This window comes from Apus apus, chromosome 20 (genome assembly GCF_020740795.1).
Source record: "Apus apus isolate bApuApu2 chromosome 20, bApuApu2.pri.cur, whole genome shotgun sequence".
Taxonomy (NCBI): Eukaryota; Metazoa; Chordata; class Aves; order Apodiformes; family Apodidae; genus Apus; species Apus apus.
The window spans coordinates 553,927-571,941 of NC_067301.1; the positions used below are offsets into that span (position 1 = coordinate 553,927).

The 18,015-nt window shown below is 62.4% G+C and overlaps 1 protein-coding gene across 5 annotated transcripts; it reads right to left on the reverse strand.

The window, feature by feature from the left end:
• Nucleotides 1-745: 745 nt before the first annotated feature.
• KCNAB2 (potassium voltage-gated channel subfamily A regulatory beta subunit 2) lies at nt 746-18,011 on the reverse strand. 5 transcript variants are annotated; one of them, XM_051637149.1, is made up of 16 exons: nt 17,990-18,011; nt 12,605-12,723; nt 12,204-12,245; nt 5,303-5,346; nt 4,944-4,981; nt 4,699-4,778; nt 4,196-4,240; nt 3,992-4,036; nt 3,879-3,922; nt 3,657-3,743; nt 2,481-2,566; nt 2,149-2,269; nt 1,924-2,018; nt 1,681-1,801; nt 1,507-1,595; nt 750-1,075 (listed from the first exon to the last, which is right to left on the reverse strand). In XM_051637149.1, exons 2-16 carry the CDS (start codon nt 12,679-12,681, stop codon nt 986-988), a joined length of 1,104 nt encoding a protein of 367 aa, XP_051493109.1. In that variant the 5' UTR covers nt 12,682-12,723; nt 17,990-18,011; the 3' UTR covers nt 750-985. The 5 variants fall into 5 exon arrangements, with proteins under 5 accessions (XP_051493110.1, XP_051493113.1, XP_051493112.1 ...); XM_051637148.1 differs by lacking the exon at nt 17,990-18,011 and adding an exon at nt 15,697-16,004; XM_051637150.1 differs by lacking the exons at nt 12,204-12,245; nt 12,605-12,723; nt 17,990-18,011 and adding exons at nt 3,336-3,380; nt 8,987-10,646 and having other exon boundaries at nt 746-1,075.
• Nucleotides 18,012-18,015: the final 4 nt, after the last annotated feature.

Sequence of the window (18,015 nt, forward strand, 5' to 3'; positions counted from 1 at the left end):
ATATCTGCACGTATATGTGAATATATACATATATCTGTAGATATAAACATTTATGTACATATCTATTTGTGATTTTCATGTATGTGTGCATATAGATACATACATGGATGTGTATATATCCATGTATCTACATATATGGATATTTCCATGTAGCTATATGGACACATGTCTATACACAAATACACGTCTACATTTGTATGTTGGCATACGTATTATGTATGTAATTTTATGGATGTGTATGTACAGCTCCGTATGTAGACTGAGAGATACAAAGAGGTGCTGATACCTGTAGGGATGGGTGTAGCTGTAGGGGCAGAGGTAGAGCTACAGCTCCACAGGCAGCTGTAGGGAGGGTGTGTGTATGTGTGTAGCTGCAGCTGTGTGGGCTGTGGGTGCTGTGTGCTATGCACACACACTGCTTGTGGCTGTGCACAAGCACAGTGTGCTTGTGTTCAGGGATGTGCAAGTGTTCAGGGATGTGTCTGGGTGTCTGCACACGTGCTCGCACCCTCAGGCACATTCACACGCCCCCAGTCCCGCGCTCAGCCCAGGTGGGGGGTGGGTACCCCCTCTCCATCACCACCCATCCCACCCCTGCCCATGGGACCACAGCCCCAGGGTGCTGGGGTGATGCCAGTGCAGGCGCAAGGTAGGGCAGAGGCGAGGGGCCGGGCGCAGCCTGGGGAACAGCTTCGTGTTGTTGGCCTGGTGGGTGTACAGTACCCACCCCCGCCCGCCCCGCGCCCGGCGCCCCTGGCACTGTGGGCAGCGGGAGCAACACATGCAACGGGCCCCGCGCTGTGCCGGTGCTGCCTGCGCTGGCTCCGGCTGCAGACCGGGGGGCTCGGGGCTGTCCCGGCGCTCAGAGCCACCTGGCCACAGCCGTGCAGTGGTCGCAGTGCAAACCACACTCTCCACTTTGCTCCAACAAAGCGTAAGCAAGCGAACGGGCGGCGAGGCCTGCGCAGCGCACTCCGGTGCGCACTTAGGATCTGTAGTCCTTCTTGCTGTAGGGTTTGTTGCCCAGGATGCTATCGATCTCGTGGACGATGGAAGACGACAGCTTCGGAAGGACCTGCAGGGGATGGGGGATGCTGCTGGGAGTCGGGATCGTGCTGCTGGTGCAGGCGGGGGGATGCGGCCAGCAGGGGCACGTGGCCCTGCTGCGCTCACCGCCTCCACCCACCGCCTTGGTTCTGCAAGCCCCAGCTGGCTGCTGAGCGACCCAGATAGGGAAGCCTGGGTCGGGCTCAGCGCCTGCCTCAGCCCCACCGAGCTGCAGCTCTGCCGCTCGGCTGCCCAGCAAGCCAAGCCATTGGTTTTGCTTTGAGCCACGTTTGCAACCTCCTTTTCCTGCGCAGTGCGTAGCAGCAGCGAGCATTGTCGGACTGCAGCAGCAAAGCACATGCAGGTGGGTGCTGCCCCATTAAAGCCCCCTAAGCTGGCTCTGCTCCCTTCCCCATGGTGAAGCCTCCCCGTGTGCCACCGCTGGCAATGGCCACTCACCTGTATTGCTCCTATATTCTCCATTAGCTGGTCAGCATTGGAGGCGCCCAGCAAGACTGAGCTGACACCCTCATTACGCAGGCACCAGGCTGGGCAGGAGAGAGAGCAGAGCTAAGTGTAGCCAGCCACACCCAGTGTCCCCACTGGTGTCCCCGGTGTCCCCGGTCCCCTTACCGATGGCGAGCTGGGGCAAGGTGCAGCCCAGGCGCTCGGCAATGGCTTGCAGCTCCTTCAGCTTGGCCTGCTGCCGCCGGCCCTCCTCGCTCAGGATCTTGTCCTTCAGCCACTGGTATCCCTGGGGGTGAAAGGAGGTGTTGGGGTGATGCAGGGGTGTACTGGGGCTGGGTGCAGCCAGGGGAGCTCGTGACCCCCTGGCCCTGCTGCCCCCATCCCATCATGACCCCTGGCCAGGCTCACCTTCAGCGAGGCACGGGAGTAGGGTGGGATCCCCCCATCGTACTTCCCCGAGACGATGCCGCAGGCCAGTGGGGACCAGGTCATGGCTCCGACACCTGGGACAGGACAAAGTAGAGGGTGACACTGCTGTCCCTGGCACTGTGGCACAGGGCTGGCTGGCCCTGGTAGTGCTGGGCTTTGGGGAGTGCAAGGGGGGCCAGGGCAGGACCCCCAACACCACAGTACCTATCTTGTGGAAGAGCTCGGGGAGCTGCACCTCCACCTTCTCCCGCTGGAACATGTGGTACTCGGCTTGCTCACAGATCGGCGGGATCAGGTTGAACTGCCGGGCCACGGAGTACGCTTCCTGCCAAAGAGCCGAGACCCTCAGCACCACGCCACCCCCGTGAGCCCCCCTGAGGCCCCCCTGAGCCCCAAGAGCTGCCCTGGAAAATAATTAAGGCTCAAGCACATCTGCAAGCACTTGGCTCCAGCCTGCTGCTGTCTAATTGCATCAGCGTCACCGGCAGCACTGGGATTGCTCTGCCGTGGCCGCCCCTGGCCCCTCAGGCCCCTACCATAATCTCCATGGAGCTCCAGCGTGAGGTTCCCCAGTACATGGCCATTCCCTGGTTGATGACGTGGGTCATGGCTCGCACCGTCTCTGCCAAGGGAAGAGGAGAGCGGCAGCAGGGGTTACCAGGGCACGGCACCAGTGGGAGGGGGCTCACGCTGCACCAACGGCTGCCGAGCTCCCCCCTCCCCAGCACTGAGGTAGGAGGTGGGTTGTGTCTGGAGAATGCTTTTGGAGAAGGAGCAGGATGGGGACTGAGGGAGCAGCCGCTTGGGACGTGCTGGGGATCACGGCTGACCCTGACATGCCGCTGGCGATGCCGGGGCTCTCCCAGCATGGAGAGCAGCCAGTTGGCTCCTGGCACTGCCCCGGCCCCGTGGGGTGCCGGCGCCGTGCTCGGCACTGCTGCGGGGAGAGGGACCCAAAGCATCGCCAAAACCCAGGAGAGAGAGGGAGGGAGCCCCAGCCCCCCTGCGAGGGAGCCTGGGGGGAGCCCCTAAGCCATGCGGGCTGGGGCCAAGCCAAGCTGCGCTCCTGCAGCCACAGGCGGGGGGAGGAGTGGGCACGGGATTGCTGGGCCAGAGCGTGTCCCTGGCGCACTGACCACTGCCCTGCCGAGCAGGGACCCTGCCACGGCTGCCAAGGGTGCCCATGGCAAGGACCCTGGAGAGCCTCTTTGCTAATCTCCCTTTTCACCGTGCAACAGCTGGGGAGTGTTTGTGGTGCTGCCGCTGACTGTGCAGGGTTTGCTGGGGACAGAGGGGGGACAAGGGTGGACATCTTGGAGAGGTAGGGGCTCTGCCCTGGGAAGGGCCACTGGGAGCCAGGTGGTGCCGCTGGGCAATGCGGCAGGGAGTACCTTCCATGATGAATGTCCGGGACTTGGAGGAACTAAATGGGTCCCCTGGTGATAAAAGAGATTGAGAGAGAAGCGGAGTCGGCCGCTGCTGGCGGAGCGGAGCAAGCAGCTCACCAGGGTGGGGCAGAGACCCACCACCTCCCACCACCTGCCCCCACCACGGCCCACCGGGGGTTGGCAGAGGCTTAACTGTGGTGTGGGCTGCCCGTGGCGACAGAGGGGCCCTTTCTGCTCGGGAAGGGAGAATGCCCTTGAATTAAAAGCCTGGCACAAACCAACCATGACGGCGATGAGGGTGTCAGGGAGGAGCGTGGCACTCACCTTCCATCGGCGTGTTGGGGTCAGGCCGGTTGGCAAATACCACGTCCACGTACTCCAGCTGCAGCCGCTCCAGTGATGCCTTCAGACCTGCCGCACCAAGGGCACCATCAGCTGCACCAGGCCCAGTGCCACCAGCCACCGTGGCAGCTGGGGCAGGCACAGCCTTGCAGCGCCTGGCCAGCATCCTGCCATCCCACCATTCCTACATCCTGCCATCCCTACCTTCGATGATGTGCTTTCGGGACAGACCCCTCTCTGTCTCAGCCCTGGAAAAGGAAAGGTAAGTGAGAGCTCAGTGCACTCTGGCACTCTGCTCTGGGGTGGGTGCTACCTACTTTCCTCCCCAGAAGATTTTGGTGGTGATGACCAGGCTGGACCGTCTGCAGGGAGAGAGAGAGAGTATCACCAGTGGTGGCACTACAAAGCCCCATGTGCCCTGCCTTTTCCCTGCCCACCCATCCACCTCTGCTGCTTTCCCCAGCCCATGGCACGGTGGTGATGGCTTTGCCATGGAGGGCCAAAGCCAAAGCCTGGCTTACCTCCACCCCTTCTTCTTTATGATGTTCCCCAGCACCACCTCAGCCCTGCAAGGGAAGGGAATATCAGCTGTTGTCCGCTGTGGCCGTGGAGAACAGTGGCAGCTGTCAGGGCCAGCCCTGGTCCCTGGTAGACCAGGAGGCAAACGTGGTGGCTGTGGGGACACGGTTCCCCTCTGGTGCTGAGCCGAGCTGCTCCCCAACATGCTAGTTTGCTATTTTTAAGTGGGCACGTGTGCACTCTTCAGTGCCTCCAGGCCTGGGCAGCCATGGCTCACCGTCCCGGCGAGGGTGCATGGCTATGCCTGCCGTGGTGCAGGCAGGCACAGGCAGCATGGGACCACATGATCCATCATCCCCATGGGCAAACCCTGGCAGCCCTGTCCCAGCAGCTGCTTTGCAGCTGGCAAACCTGGGAGACTCCCAGTACTGCCACAGCTCATTGATGCCAGAGGCCGGGGCACAGGGTGAGGCCCCTTGTGCCATTGCTGAAGCCGGGTACCTACTTGCCAGCAGCATAGACTTCTGCTGTGTCGAAGAGATTAATGCCGTTGTCGTAAGCTAAAGTCATCAGCTGCTCTGCCATCTGTGAGGGGAGAGCAGGGAGGGTTGGTGAGGGGGGGTGAGTGCTGGAGCATGCAGACGAGGGATGGTAGCTCCAGCACACCACGGGCACTGAGACTGGCACCCGCAGCTGTGTCACCCCATCCTGTCCCCACTTCACCAGGGCGGGACGAGGCGCGACCCTTACCTCGTCTGTGATTTGTCCTCCGAAAGTCACCCATGTTCCTGTGGAGGAGAGGGTGCATGTGTGGTGAGTGTGGTGAGCACCAAATGCTGCTGCCCCAGCCCTCCCAGCCCGGCACAGCCCTGGCATGTGGAGGTCACGGCTGGCCCTGCCACGTGCAGCGTGGTGCTCCCAGCACAGCCCGGTCACTTCCTATCACAGCAGAGAAGGAAAAGGGAAAATAATTTGACAGATCCTGGGCTACATCTCAAAACCTCCACTGGGCCAGAGGAAAACCCTTTCTTTCCCTTGGCAAAGCATCACCGGAGTGAGAGAAAGGATGGAGGAGCCACTGAGGGGCTGTGGCAAAGCCTGGCACTTACCCAGACCCAGGCAGGACACACGCAGCCCAGACTTCCCAAGGTTCCTGGAAGATAGAGACTCGTCAGGGAAGCGACCAGAGAGCCCCAACATGCCTACGGGTGAGTCATGGTCCCCAGGGCCAGTCCCCATCCCTGTCCCTTATCCCATCCCAGGTTTCCATCTCCATTTCTGATCCCATCACTAGTCTCCATCCTTGTCCCCATCCCTGGTTACACCCCAGTTCCCATCCACATCCCTGATCTGATCTCCATCCCCGGTCCCTCATCTCCATCCCCATTCCCGCCTGGGATGGTCCTGCAGCGAGGTTAATCCCATGATTATTTATTTAATTTCATTATTTTATTTTTAATCCCACAATGGATTAAAAAGCTATCCCAGGCCAGGCGCACGCGGCTCACTGGCAGTGCAGCCAGCACAGGTGCATCGATGCCAATTCTGGCACAGAGAATAACTGCTGTGCCCACAGGGCACTCGAGAGTGGCAGTGGGCAGTGACCTGGGCAAAGCGGCTCCCTGTGAGAGGGCTGGGGGGTTTGGAACCCCTGACAGTGCTGTGGGATGCGGGGGGAGAAGGGGGAGATGGTATGCCAGCAGTTTGGCCCAGGATGTTTTACATGTGGCATGAGCTGTGCCTGTTCTCTGCAGTACGGCACAGGGGAGCTCAGGGCTTGCATTGGCATAGGGTGCTGCGGTCCTGGAGAAATGGAGCATCCTGGAAAAATGTGTCCGGCACAAGGAGCTGGAGAACAGCTTTGGGGAGGGGGCTGGGCTGGCAGCCGCCTTTGCTGCGGGGATGGCGAGCCCGTTCCTTGTCAGAAATGACAAAGGCTCGAGGAAGGAGTGTTAAAATAAATAAAGTGTAGGTGAGCCACGGCAGCTTGCCCGTGTCGCGTAGCAACCAGGAGGCACCGCCAGCAGCGCGGCACAGAACCGCGGGCATGGGCATGGCCGGGGGTCTGAGGGCAAGCCAGGGCATCTCCCCTCCGTGCTGCATCGCCCAGCACCAGGAGGGGTGGGCACCTTTGGAGCCTTTGGTGGTGGGGAGAGGCCGTGGCCATGGAGCGTGATGGCGGCGATGACACCAGCCTCATCCTGGCCATGGAGGGTCCTGAGGGGCTGGCAGCACAGTGCCACTGCCAGCTGTCCTGCCCCACAGTGCCCTGCCGGGCTGCCCGTCCGAGATACTGGCAGACTCTGGGGGAGCCTAGCACACCCAGCACTGGCCATATCACGGCACGCAGCAGCTCTTGGCTGCACCGTGGTGTGTGCCCCATCCTGCGGGGTGCAGCCCCATGCCTGGGTGCACCCTCGTCCCTGGGGAGCCCCCCAGCCCCACGCCTGGGTGCACCCTCGTCCCTAGGGAGCCCCCAGCCCCACGCCTGGGTGCACCCTCGTCCCTGGGGAGCCCCCAGCCCCACGCCTGGGTGCACAATCATGGCGGGGGGGGGAAGCCCCAATCACTCTGCTCTAGTTCCTGGGACATGGACCGTGTTAACCCCATGGGTGCTGGCCGGGGGGGCACAGCGTGCATATGCCACTCCTTCATTTCGAGACCCATCGTGGCAGCTGGGGGACAAATCCTGGCTGACAGCTCCATGCACACTTGGCCGGGCAGCGAGTCTCCGGCAGTGCAGTCAGGATGCCGTGTGCCCGCGAATTACCGCCTGCCACAACTCTGCGACCCCCCCGGCTCGGCAGGAGCCAGGGATCCTGCTAATTCTACCCCAGATTTTAGGGTCACATCCCACCGGTTTCATGCGAGGCTGGATCAGAGCAGGGACAGGAGCAAACATTGAGGACAGAGATGCACGGTCAGCACTTTTAGCGCCGAAACACCGACGGAGCAGGATGGGATCGGGGGAGCGCAGGACACCCGACCTCCTAAACCGCCCCCGGCCCTGAGCTCCTACCGGTATTTCATCCCCGGCTGCTTGACGCTGGACTCGCTGGAGGAGGGAGCGTTCTGCACCGAGAGCTGGCCCAGGCTGCGGGCCACCATGGCCACTGCCCGGAACTTGCCGCGGGTGCCGAGGCTGGGACTGCCGGCATTCTGCCGGTTCAGCCGGTCCTCCGCGCTCCGGCTCTTGATGCTGTGCTCGGAGCACACAAAGGAGACCTGCATCCTGCTCCGGCGGGCGGCCGCCCCGGCTGCCTAAATTTAGCCGGCGCCCCCGGCGAGGCGGGAGCTCCTCCCGCGCCCGCGACGTGACGGCGGGGGCCGCGGCGCTGCCGGCACCCCTCCTGCCCTCAATCTCTGATGAGCTCAGGCAGCGAGCACGCGGCGTGCGGGCAGGGGGGCCGGATGGCACAGCTGGGGCCCCCCAGGGCATCCCCGTGCCCTGCCGAGCACCCCCCATGGGCGACGCTTCTCGCCCAGCCTATTATGGGGGGCTCCAGGAGCCCCTGCTCAGGCAGATGCAAATCTCCCGGCGCATCCACCTCGGAGTGGATCCAAGGTTCTGGGGGAGAGCGCGGGCGGCAGCGATGCCACCATCGGTTTGCCAAAGCTGGTCTGGTTGCCCTCTCGGTACCGTGGCCCCAGCAGAGTGTGCCTCACATTTTGTGGAACACAACCCGGCATCTCCTGCCGAGGCAGGGACTTAAGGGGCTGCCCCACCGGCCGTGCTCCCGGGGAAGGAGCAAGAAGTGGGGCTGGCGCTTGGCTCGGGGGGTTAAATTATGGACACTTAGCCCCAACCTGATAAGAAACTATGTAATCTCCTCCACTTCCCTCGACCACAAAGCTCCTTAGCTGGGTAATCCCACTGGTGCCAGCTCGTGGGGGGGGGACAGAACCCAGCAGCAATCGGCATCTCCCTGAAGGAGGAGCTAGCCCAGAGATTTGGGGGGCAGCAGGCACCTGCCCAAAGGGGCAGCACTGGGAGGGGGGGAGGTTGTGCCAGCTTTTTCCTATCAATTAATAATGCCCCATGAATATTAGATGGGCTCTTGCTGCTGGGTAAATGTTACCTCCGTCATTGTGAGCTGAGGGCAACCTGACCCGTGGTGTGGCATGGCACAGCAGGAGCCAGCAGAGCTGCTGGCCTCCTGGGGGCTTCGCTGGAATGGGGGGCCAGGGGCACCGTCCCTGCACTGTCACAGGGGCAACAGTCCCCATGACCCCACCCCAGTTGCATTACTGGGTGATGCTGGGGGAGACTGGGAAGGGATATACCAGAAAGCCAGCCACATGCCCTCTGAGGATCCATGGCCAACCTTCTGGCTGCTCGGCGTGTCCTCCCCAGCACCAGCAGGTAATGACAAGGACAAGTGTCAGCTGAAATCCTGAGACGCCACGTGCCGTGCCCAGGACCCGCATGCAAAATTCATGGAGCGCCAGCTCAGCCACGAATGCTCCACGAGGGACAAAGCAGCTCAGTGCTGGTGGCTCCAGCACCCTTTTAACAGCACCAAGTGGGTTTGCACTTGGATATGTCCCAACAGCAAAAAGGAAAATCAAGGGAGAAGGTCAAAGACCATCAAACCAGCAAGAGTAACGGCGAGGGATTGCCTTGGTGCCAAGGGCACTAGCTCTTCCCGACCACGGTGCCGCATGGGGAACCCGCCGGAATCCTGCCAGGCTTTTCCCCGACCAGATGTAAAATCATCACCAAGAATCATTCCCTGCTCCATTCCCACATCTGGCGACGTTGGCTGCCCCAGCAAGCGTTGGTGCTGCCTTACCTGTAGCTCATGCCGGTGGCGTGGGCGGTGCTGTCGGCCAGGGAGAGCCCGTGCATCCGCAGGAACTCCTCCAGCGTCTTGGCCCGCGCCGCCGCCCGCACGTCCCGCAGCCGCCGCAGCTCCAGCCCGTCGGCTGGGCGGGGGGCTGGGGGCAGCCCCCACTCGGGGGGGTGCCGGCTGGCCACGCTGCGCAGGCTCTCGCTGTATGTCATGGAGAGCATCCTGCTGCCTGCCTTGCTGCCCACCACTCAGCGATGCTACGGAGAGAGCTGGGACAGTGCCTCAGCGCCATGCCGAGCTCTGCTTGCACTCGGGGCAGAGCCCTGCCTGTGGTGCCAGCGTGGTGGCACCCACCCTGTTAGGATCAGCGGCGGGTCTGGAGCCAGGAGGGGAGAGCAGGGGTGATGGCCAAGCCAGTTACTTCAGCGGAGCAAAGCAGTGGCAGGAGCCAGAGAGCAATGGGAACAGGGAGGGTGGCAGGGCAGGGACATGGCGATGCTTGCGGCTGGTGGTGATGGGGAGTGGAGCTGGGGCAGGTGTCAGCACAGCCACCCTGCACCAGGCAAACAGCTGCCACCTAGCATGTGCCCTGGCACCATCCAGGCTGCCACTGGTTTGCATCCCCTCAAGGAACATGGTGAGCCCTGGAAGCCCGTGGGGCTGGGCAAGCAGTAGCACAGCACCGCCAGTGAGGATCTGGTGGCAGTGGGAGAGGTCAGGACAGGAGAGTGGCCCCAAGGGGCTGTGCAGGTAGGGCAGGCACCCACAGATGGGCTGTAGGTGCCAGTGGTCACCCTGCCTGCACCAGCCTGTGCTGCCAGCCAACACCTTCCCTGTGGCAGAGCTGGGCTCCTGCTGAAAATAGCCTAAGTCAGAGCGGGTTCCTTGCACTTGGCAGTGCCCGCTGCCACTCCGGATGGGACCTCGCCAGTGGTGGCACCAGCATCGATTTCCCTGCTGCTGTCTGCAGTGTCCCTCACACTCCCGTGTCTGAAATAAGGAGCAGGGACTGGGGCCAAAACCGCGGCGCCATTGCTGAAGCAGCCACTGGGAGCTCACTGTGCTGGAGCTGTGCTGGTATCAGGCTCCTGCCGTGCTCCCACCACTGGCGTTTTCTTTCCCTACAGAGCTCAAATTCACAGTAGCGGGACCCAAATGCAAAGTGCACTTTCCATTGAGGTGTGACCTCAAGGAATAAGAAGAAAATCCAGGCAGTGCCAAGCAGATGCTGATGAGGGGTGACCAAAGCCCCAAGGGCTCCTGCAATGCCCCAAGCTGCTGAAGAACCTCCTGCTTCACAGCCAGGGCTGGGAGAACACAGGGAAATGTGGAGAGGGGACCCCCTCCCACAGCAAAGCCAAACTGAACCCTGGCCTCCTGCCTCCTCTACCTGCCGCACCTCAGAGCTGGAGTTGGGAGTCAGGACTGGCAGCACCAGCCCCTCTCCACAGCTAGAGGTTTTAATTGGGGCAGTGCTGGGCATGGGCATAGCACCCAGTCCCAGGGGAGCCCCTTGTTCTAGGTAGGATCCTCTTGTTCCTGGTAGGATCCCCTTTCCCAGTAGTGGCTGGGAAAAGTCTGAGCCAGCTGTGCCATTGCTCTGCAGCTTCACCATGCAGCAATTAAATGGCTGCAGCCAGGGAGCCAGGGTCTGGGCTGGGCTGCTCTGGGGGATGGGGTGGGAATCCACGACCCCCTCTTCCCACACCTCTCAGGTTTTCAGCTGAGCAACGTTACAGGACGGCGGAGAGGACGCGGAGCAGTGGGTTCTTCCAGGCTGTTAGCAGAAATCCCGAGGGATGAGCAGCACTGTGCCAAGCAGGAAAGGCTGTTTTGCAGGTATGGAGTGGGGATCGGGACAGGAAATGGGACCGTCAGGGGCACAACAAGTGGGGGACAGTCGGCAGCTGCTCAGGAAGGGTCTGCCCAGCCTCACCTGCCAAGCCAGGAATATGTTGGCAACCGACAGCCTGCCTAAAACCAGAAAGACCCCAACCCCCAAGCGACCCCCCGCTGCCCGCACTGGCCCTGACGGCGCTGCCGGAACCCAACTCACCCGCACTGGGGACGCTGCTTGCTGCTGGTGATGCTCTGCCCGCCCCGGCTGTCCCAGCAGCTATAAGAACCCCACAACAACCGGGACGTTTTGCGTTAGGGGAGTGTCGGCGCTTGGCGTCCAAAGCACTTGGCGGCCGCACCGGCCCCCCCGAGCCCAGCATTCTCACCGCGCTCCATTAGCCCAATTAGGGGATTTTCTTCCTTGTGAAGGGGAGCTAAATTATTCATAGCTGCTTCACTAAAAGCCTGGGGATGCGCCGGTGCTTTATCACCGCTGGCATCACTGCCTTGCCCGCAGCCGACCCTCGCCCTTACAGGTCCTGCACCATGGGTGGTGGGGACAGCCAGGGACACCAGGGGCCATGGGGAGCGGTCCCAGCCCTCCCACGGGCCCTGTGGCAACAGGGCCGGGGCAGGGCCATGGCAGGACCAAATCACGGGCTCCTCTGGGCCCTGTGCTGGGGTGAGGTGGCAGGCACTGGGTGGCCTCCAGAGCGTTTTGCTCCGGATGTGCCCAGCAGTTCTGGTGTGTGGTTTAGCAGCCAAAACCCACCCATGGCTCAGGCTTGGCACTGCCCGCGGCGGCACATCACTGGGACAGGCACAACTGTGGTGCTGCTGAGACACCCTGGTGCTGGTTACCCTCTCCTTATCCCACTGTGTGCTGGGAGGCCATGGGTCTTGTGGGGGCCAGCTCCCTACCCCATTGCAGCCAGGGCTGCTGTGGCCCTGGGTGTGCTGGGGCAGCTGCTGGCGCAGTGTGCAGGGAAAGTGCCGCCTTCACTTCAGCCGGTAAAAGGCTGCGGCGGGAAGCGTTGCCTTTGAACCACTTAATGACGCTTCTCTTAATGGAAGGAGCCGCGGAGCGGTTGGCCGGGTTCCTGGAGCTGCCCTCGGGAAAAGCCAGCAGGCACTTCCTGGCGCATCATCGGCGCAGGATGCTTCGCCCCGAGCCCAGCCCCATGGTTGCGTCCCGGTACCACCCAGGCACGCTTTGAGGAGCCCGGTGAGTGTGGCCCCCACCTCCCCAGCTGCACACAGGGTCCCCACGTCGCACTGCCAAACCCGCGAGCTAGCAAAGACGCGGTGCCGGTGCCACGTGGCGGTGCCGGGCACGGGCAGGGGCTGCCGGGGGTTGGGGAGGGGAAGGGCTGGTTACCTGTAGAACTGGAGCTGGCGCTTTGGGCTCCCGTACCTCGCGCTTCCGACAGCAATTGGGAGAAAGAAGAGAGATGCCACAAACCCCATTAGAAAGAAGGAACGGGACTGAGTGGCAGAGCTGGTGGCCGCAGGGAGGGTCGGTGGTGCCCGCGCCACATCACAGGGACACGGTGCAGCTGGCACCGATACTGGCACCAGCATGATGCTGAGAGCAACTCGCTCGTTCCACAGCAGGTGCCAGCACCCCCAAGTGCTGCTGCTGCCGCCTGGTTTTTTGCAGCCCTGGAAGTTCTTGTTCCAAGTGTGCTGGGGCAGTTCTGGGTGCCGCGGCGCCTGTCGGGGCAGCACCCCGGGCTCGATGCCCTGCAGAGCCCCCCCGGCACTGCCCCGTGCCCTTACCTGTAAATCATCCCTGGGGAGCCTGTCTGCCGCAGCGAGAGTCGCGCTGGGGAGTCAGTGGTGGATTCGGGATACATGGAGCTGGGCTGGGCTCCCCGGAGCCGCTCGCCACCTCACCCCTGCCACGGGGAAGAGAAAAAGAGGAAGAAATGGGGGTTTTGGGGCGCGCCCATGACGGTGCTTCCTGTTGCAGAAGCTTGCGAGCCGGATGGGCACCCAGCACAGGCAGTGGTGCAGGCAGCAGTGCAGGCAGGGTACAGCAGCCCTGCCAGCCCCCAACACTCCTGACCCACCGCTGATCTCAAATCCATCCCACCCCTCCCCTATGCCAATAAATCCCCAATTCAGTTGCTCTCCCCAAACTTCTGGAGCCCATGGGAAGGGCAGAGGGGGCTGCCTGCTGCCTGCCTTGCTGCCCAGCTGTTTGCCCTCCTGGTTGCCTATGGGAGGTGAGCAGGGCAAGCCACGGGCCAGCCCAGCTGGCACCAACCGCACATCAGGAAATGGTGGAGAAAAGTGGGCCTGAAAAATTAAACATATTTCTGGTGTTTAAGACTAAAGCAGCCCCCAGAGGCAAGGGACAAGCCAAGGAATGGAAAATAGCTCAGCTTTTCCTGCAGCCAGCATATGCTGTCGTGAGCAGGGGTGCAGGAGCTCTGAGGGAAAGGGAGACTCACCCCCAGGCACCTCCCACCCTCCCTGTCCTTGTCCCCATGCTGGGGGGCATCCAGTATGCCTCCCCAAGGAGCTGTGGTCCTGCTCCCGCTCCCCATCCTGCAACATCATCAGCAGTTTCCAGTAGCACAGAAAACCACAACACTTCCCTACAAAACTAGGGCAAATTTGCAAATTTAATCCATCTTTCTTTAGGCCTGTGAAATGCCATCTTTGTGCTGCAGGTCACCAGCTGCTTTTTTTTCCTCAGATGGGGACTGAGATCTCTGAGCTTCCCAGCTGCCCTGGGCACAGTGAGAGTGTGGCCTTGCACGGCATGCTCATGTCCTGGCACGCTTCCTGCTTGCATCCTGGCACGGTGTGCCTGCATTCTTCATCCCTCCCGCATCCCAGCACAGTGTGCCTGCATCCTGCATCTCCCTCACATCCTGTATCCCAGCCCCATGTTCCTGCACCCCGCAGCCCTCCTGCATCCTGCATCCCTTCCTCATCCCTCCAGCATCCCAGCCCAGCATGCCTGCATCCTGGTGCAGCCCTTGCAGCAACTGCAGCAGCCACGCTGGTCCCTGCAGAGCCAACTGCCAGCCCCCTCCAGCCCCCAAACCCCTGCAGGCCCCAGTCCCACTGCAGAGCCCCATCTGTCTCCTCCCCTTTGGCTGCAGCCATGCTGGGACAGGAGATCAGGTGGACTGGATAAATCCAGGCTTATTTTTGAGAGGGCAGGAGGGAGCTGCCCCCTCCCAAACAGGACCCTGCTGAGCCCCCAGTGCCATTGTGACCCCCTAGCTTGTCCCAGGGCTACTTGTGTCACCTGTGCTGTCCCCCAGGCCCCTCCTCCTGCAGCTGCCTGCAACAATGCAGGGTGAGTGGCAACCCCCAGTGCAGGCACTGTCTGGCACGTGAGAGCTTCTGAGAGCTGCTTTTTGCCTGCTTGGTGTCACTTAATTAGTGGCAGTATAATGAAGCTGGAGCAAGCTGGGGGGATGCTGGCAGGGGAGAAGGCCAGACCTCCTGCCCCAGCCACGGTGTCCTTGGTGCGCTGCCACAAACTGAGCCACAAACTTATCAGAGGGCTTGGGACCAGTTGTGCCGGAGCTTCCTGGGGATGAGTGGTGGGATGAGCTTGGCAGGACCTGCCAACCATCGTCCACTGCCTCGTGGTGTTGCTGGGGGTACCGAGCGCAGTGCTGGCAAGTCTCCAGTGGCACTGGAGGAACTTTGCCAGGAAGCGCTGCTGGGCCGATGGCACACCGGGCAGGGCTCCACACCCCAAGGAGCAGGAGTATCCTGGCTCCAGGCCCTCTGAGCCAAAGATGCTGCCAACAGCCCCGTCACCTCCATGCTGGCAGTTTGCTGTGTCCCAAGGACCCCTACTGCACCCTGACTGCAACCACAGGAGGTTCTGCAGGGTGATGCAGGGGAAAGGAAGAAAAGAGTTTTCTTTTGCAGGATGTCTCAGATCTGGGTGCAAGGGCACCTGGCTCCAGCCCCATCCCCATCCCGGGCCAGCATGATGGGGCAGGAGACATGGGCAGAGATGCTGGAAGGATTCATGGCCAGAAAGCTCCTGGGAGCTGAAGCCCTGCTGACCAACCCCGGGGGGATGCCCTGTGGACCACAGCCTGCAAACACGCTGCAGTTGGAGAAGAGGTGAAATTGCCCACAGAAATGGTGAGAAGATAAGAGGTGAAAGCTCCAGACACACCGAGGAGCCTGAGACCCCAGAGGTGAGGCACTGTGGTGGGGGGAGTGGTGCGACCCCCACCCTGGGCACCCCAGTGTCCCTCCCAGCTGCTGAGACAAGAGATGGAGGGGAGACAGCAGGGAGCATCCCCCCACTCGGGCACCCATCCCTGTCTCTCTGCCGGGTTTGTACACAGCAAATGCACTCCCCCCCAATATGCCCCGGGAAAGGTGACTTTGGCACAAGGACTCACGCTGCCCCGGCACGTCCTGCTGTCACCCTTCCGTCCGTGCCCCTGCCGGGTGCCCGCACCCCCCGCCCCGGCGCCGCAGGGATCCGCAGAGCTGCAACCCAGCCCCTCCCGGGCCCGGGGAAGCCTCTACTGCAGAGCTCCTTCCCCCCTGCCACCGTGGCCCCCCCGACCCGGCCGGGAGACTCAGGCGCATTGACAAGCCGCTCATTAGGATAATGAACAAGGCGATGGGGATTTAGCTGCGACACGTGAGGTCGCCTGTGATGGTGCTGTGCGCGCCGGAGCGGTGCCGGAGCTGATGACACAGCCCAGACCCACACGCCAGACGGGTTATTCCCGCTTTGCCGTCACCTGCGGCAGCACCCAGGGGGTCTGTCACACCGAGCACCTGCGGGTCCCCAACTGTGCCCCCCTTCCCGCGCCACCGCCACGGCACCGCAGACCCGCCGGTGGCACCGGCCACCCCAGTGCTGCACCCACCTGGCTCTGGCGCGCTAAGGGAGATGCGTGGTCAGAAGGCAAAGAAAATGAGATAAAAACCCCAGCTGGCAGCAGGGCTGAGGCTCTGCGGGCTGCGGGACGCGGCGCCGGTGCCAAGCAGGCGGGGGAAACACAGCAGGTGCCGGTTCCTACCCCATTCCCTCTTCGTTCCTGGGAAAAGGCGTCTGGCGGTGGCGGGAGGCCGAGACCCCGGAACCTCGGGATGCGGCAGCACCCAGGGATGCTGCAGAGCCGTCCCTGCCACTCTCACATCCTGACTCGGCAAGTTTGGCTCCGCCGTGGCGTGGCGCGCCGTCCGGCTCCCGATCCCATCGGTGCTTTAACCGTGTCGGCGCCGTGGCGCGGCACCGGCAGCGCGCGTGGGCCAGCGAGCCGTGTCCCGGGCACCGGCCGCTCCCGCGCAGCCCTGGTGAGAGGAGGCTGGTCCGGCGGTCGCGGGGAGCTCAGAGCCCGCGTTTCCATCGCAGGTGCCTTAAGTCATGCCGGATGTTTTCTCTAAATAACGAACCAAGGGCGGCCGCAGGCGATGGAGCGGAGCTGCCTCCCGGCACCGGGCTCACCCACCCGCCGCGTTCCACCGGGCCTCCTGTCCTCCTCCTCCGAGTGCCAATCGTCCTGTCTCAGCCGCTACTGCTTTTTGGCCATCTTGGGCAAAAGTCCCACCCCGGAGCGTGCGGTTTGGGGACACCCCACTAACTGGAGCAGGCTGGTCCCTGGCGGCAGCGCAGCACCGCAGTCCCCGGGCGACGGCAGCACCAGCGTGGCCAGGTTCAGCTTGAAAACCAGAGGTCACACCAGCAAAAAGGGGTCAGAGATTCGGAAGAGCGCAGCAGCACTTCTTTCATTTATAAATTAGGGAAACCTGGTGCCTCTCCATCCACGAAGTCCTGCTCAGCGTGTGGCGATGGGGCCAGCGAGCACCGAAGCACCCCAGCACCGCTGGGAGAGGTGACCCCAGCAGGTCGCCCAGTTCCCACGCAGCAGCAGGTGGGGAAGGCCGCAGACCCCGTCCCATGGGGGCAGTGCTCCCCGGCACTGGCACAGCCACAGCTTTGCTGCCCTGGCACACAGTGGAAGCCACACAGAGGCTCCTGCTCCTGCCCTGCCGCGCGTCTGACCCACGGCCCTGCACACCTTGAGCAGGGAGGCCACAGCCCAACCCCTCTGCCCTCCTCACAGAAATAGTAGTCATGCTAATGAAAACAAAAAGCAGCTCGTGTATCTTTCGTCAGCAGCTGCGAGCAGAGGTGCTTCTTGTTAACCAGCTGGAAAATCCCTGCATATATGCAGCATGTGTATTACATATATGCGATATAGGCTGGATATATATTGTGCATACTTGCAATATGTGCATATATATGCAATGTATCCTGGATATATACTGCACATATATGCAAGATGTACATGTATGCAATATACACTGGATGTATACTGTGCGTATGTCCAACATGTGTACATATATGCAATATACACTGGAAATGTATTGCACGATGTGTACATAGAGCAGTATACACTGGGTGTATATTGCCCAGCCTGCCTGCTCTGGCATTCTCCCTCGACACTGCACCATGACCCCCAGGGATGCTTTGGAAGCCCCCGCTGTTTTCTGGGGAGCTGGGTGGGCGCCAGCGCCGTCCTGGCCTCCGGGTGGCACTGAGCACGGCTCTGCTTTCCTACCCACCCCGAGGGTCCCCATCGCACGGCCACCAGCCTGACAGGGCCGAGGCTGGGGAGGGGCCAGCGACCTGGGACACCGCGGGGGGCGGCAAGGCTGGGGGAGGGCCAAGGGCAGGGCGGGGAGGGGGGTCCTGTGCAGGAGCCCTCCTTCCCAGCCACGTCGGTTAACGGAGCCACCGTCTTCGTTAGGAAAGGCGAGGGTTTGTCTCCGCTGTGCGCAGAGGCTGGTGACAACAAGGGACGGTGCTTGGGAAACACCGACGGTGACGTCCTGCTGCTGGCCGCGATACCGGGGATTGCCGCGGGCCCCAGGCTCCCCGCAACCGGAGCACCCTCCTCCGTCCTCCGCAGGATGCAAAGACCAGGATGCGAGCGTACCCCCGCGGGAAGAGGCCGCGGCTGCCCCGCGCATCGCTGCCGGGCTACCGGCCAGCGGCTGCGGGAGGGGACGGGCGTGAGGCGCGGCACGGCCTCACCGCAGCGCGGCCCGACCCCGCCCCGAGCCCGATCCGATCCCCATCCCGGCCCCGATCCTGGTCCCGGTCCCCGTCCCCGTCCCCGTCCCGGTCCCGGTCCCGTCCCGCTCCCCCCGCACCTGCCGCCGCCGCCGCTCCCGCCGCT

What these genes read in the sequence shown, in the direction of transcription:
- KCNAB2 (XM_051637150.1), bottom strand. Translation starts at nt 9,207, where the DNA reads ATGCTCTCCATGACATACAGCGAGAGCCTGCGCAGCGTGGCCAGCCGG. An exon ending in ATAAAGAAGAAGGGGTGGAG is followed by an intron (nt 4,037 to 4,195) that starts GTAAGCCAGGCT and finishes CTCTCCCTGCAG; the next exon opens with ACGGTCCAGCCTGGTCATCA. An exon ending in ACTCCCGTGCCTCGCTGAAG is followed by an intron (nt 1,802 to 1,923) that starts GTGAGCCTGGCC and finishes TTTCACCCCCAG; the next exon opens with GGATACCAGTGGCTGAAGGA.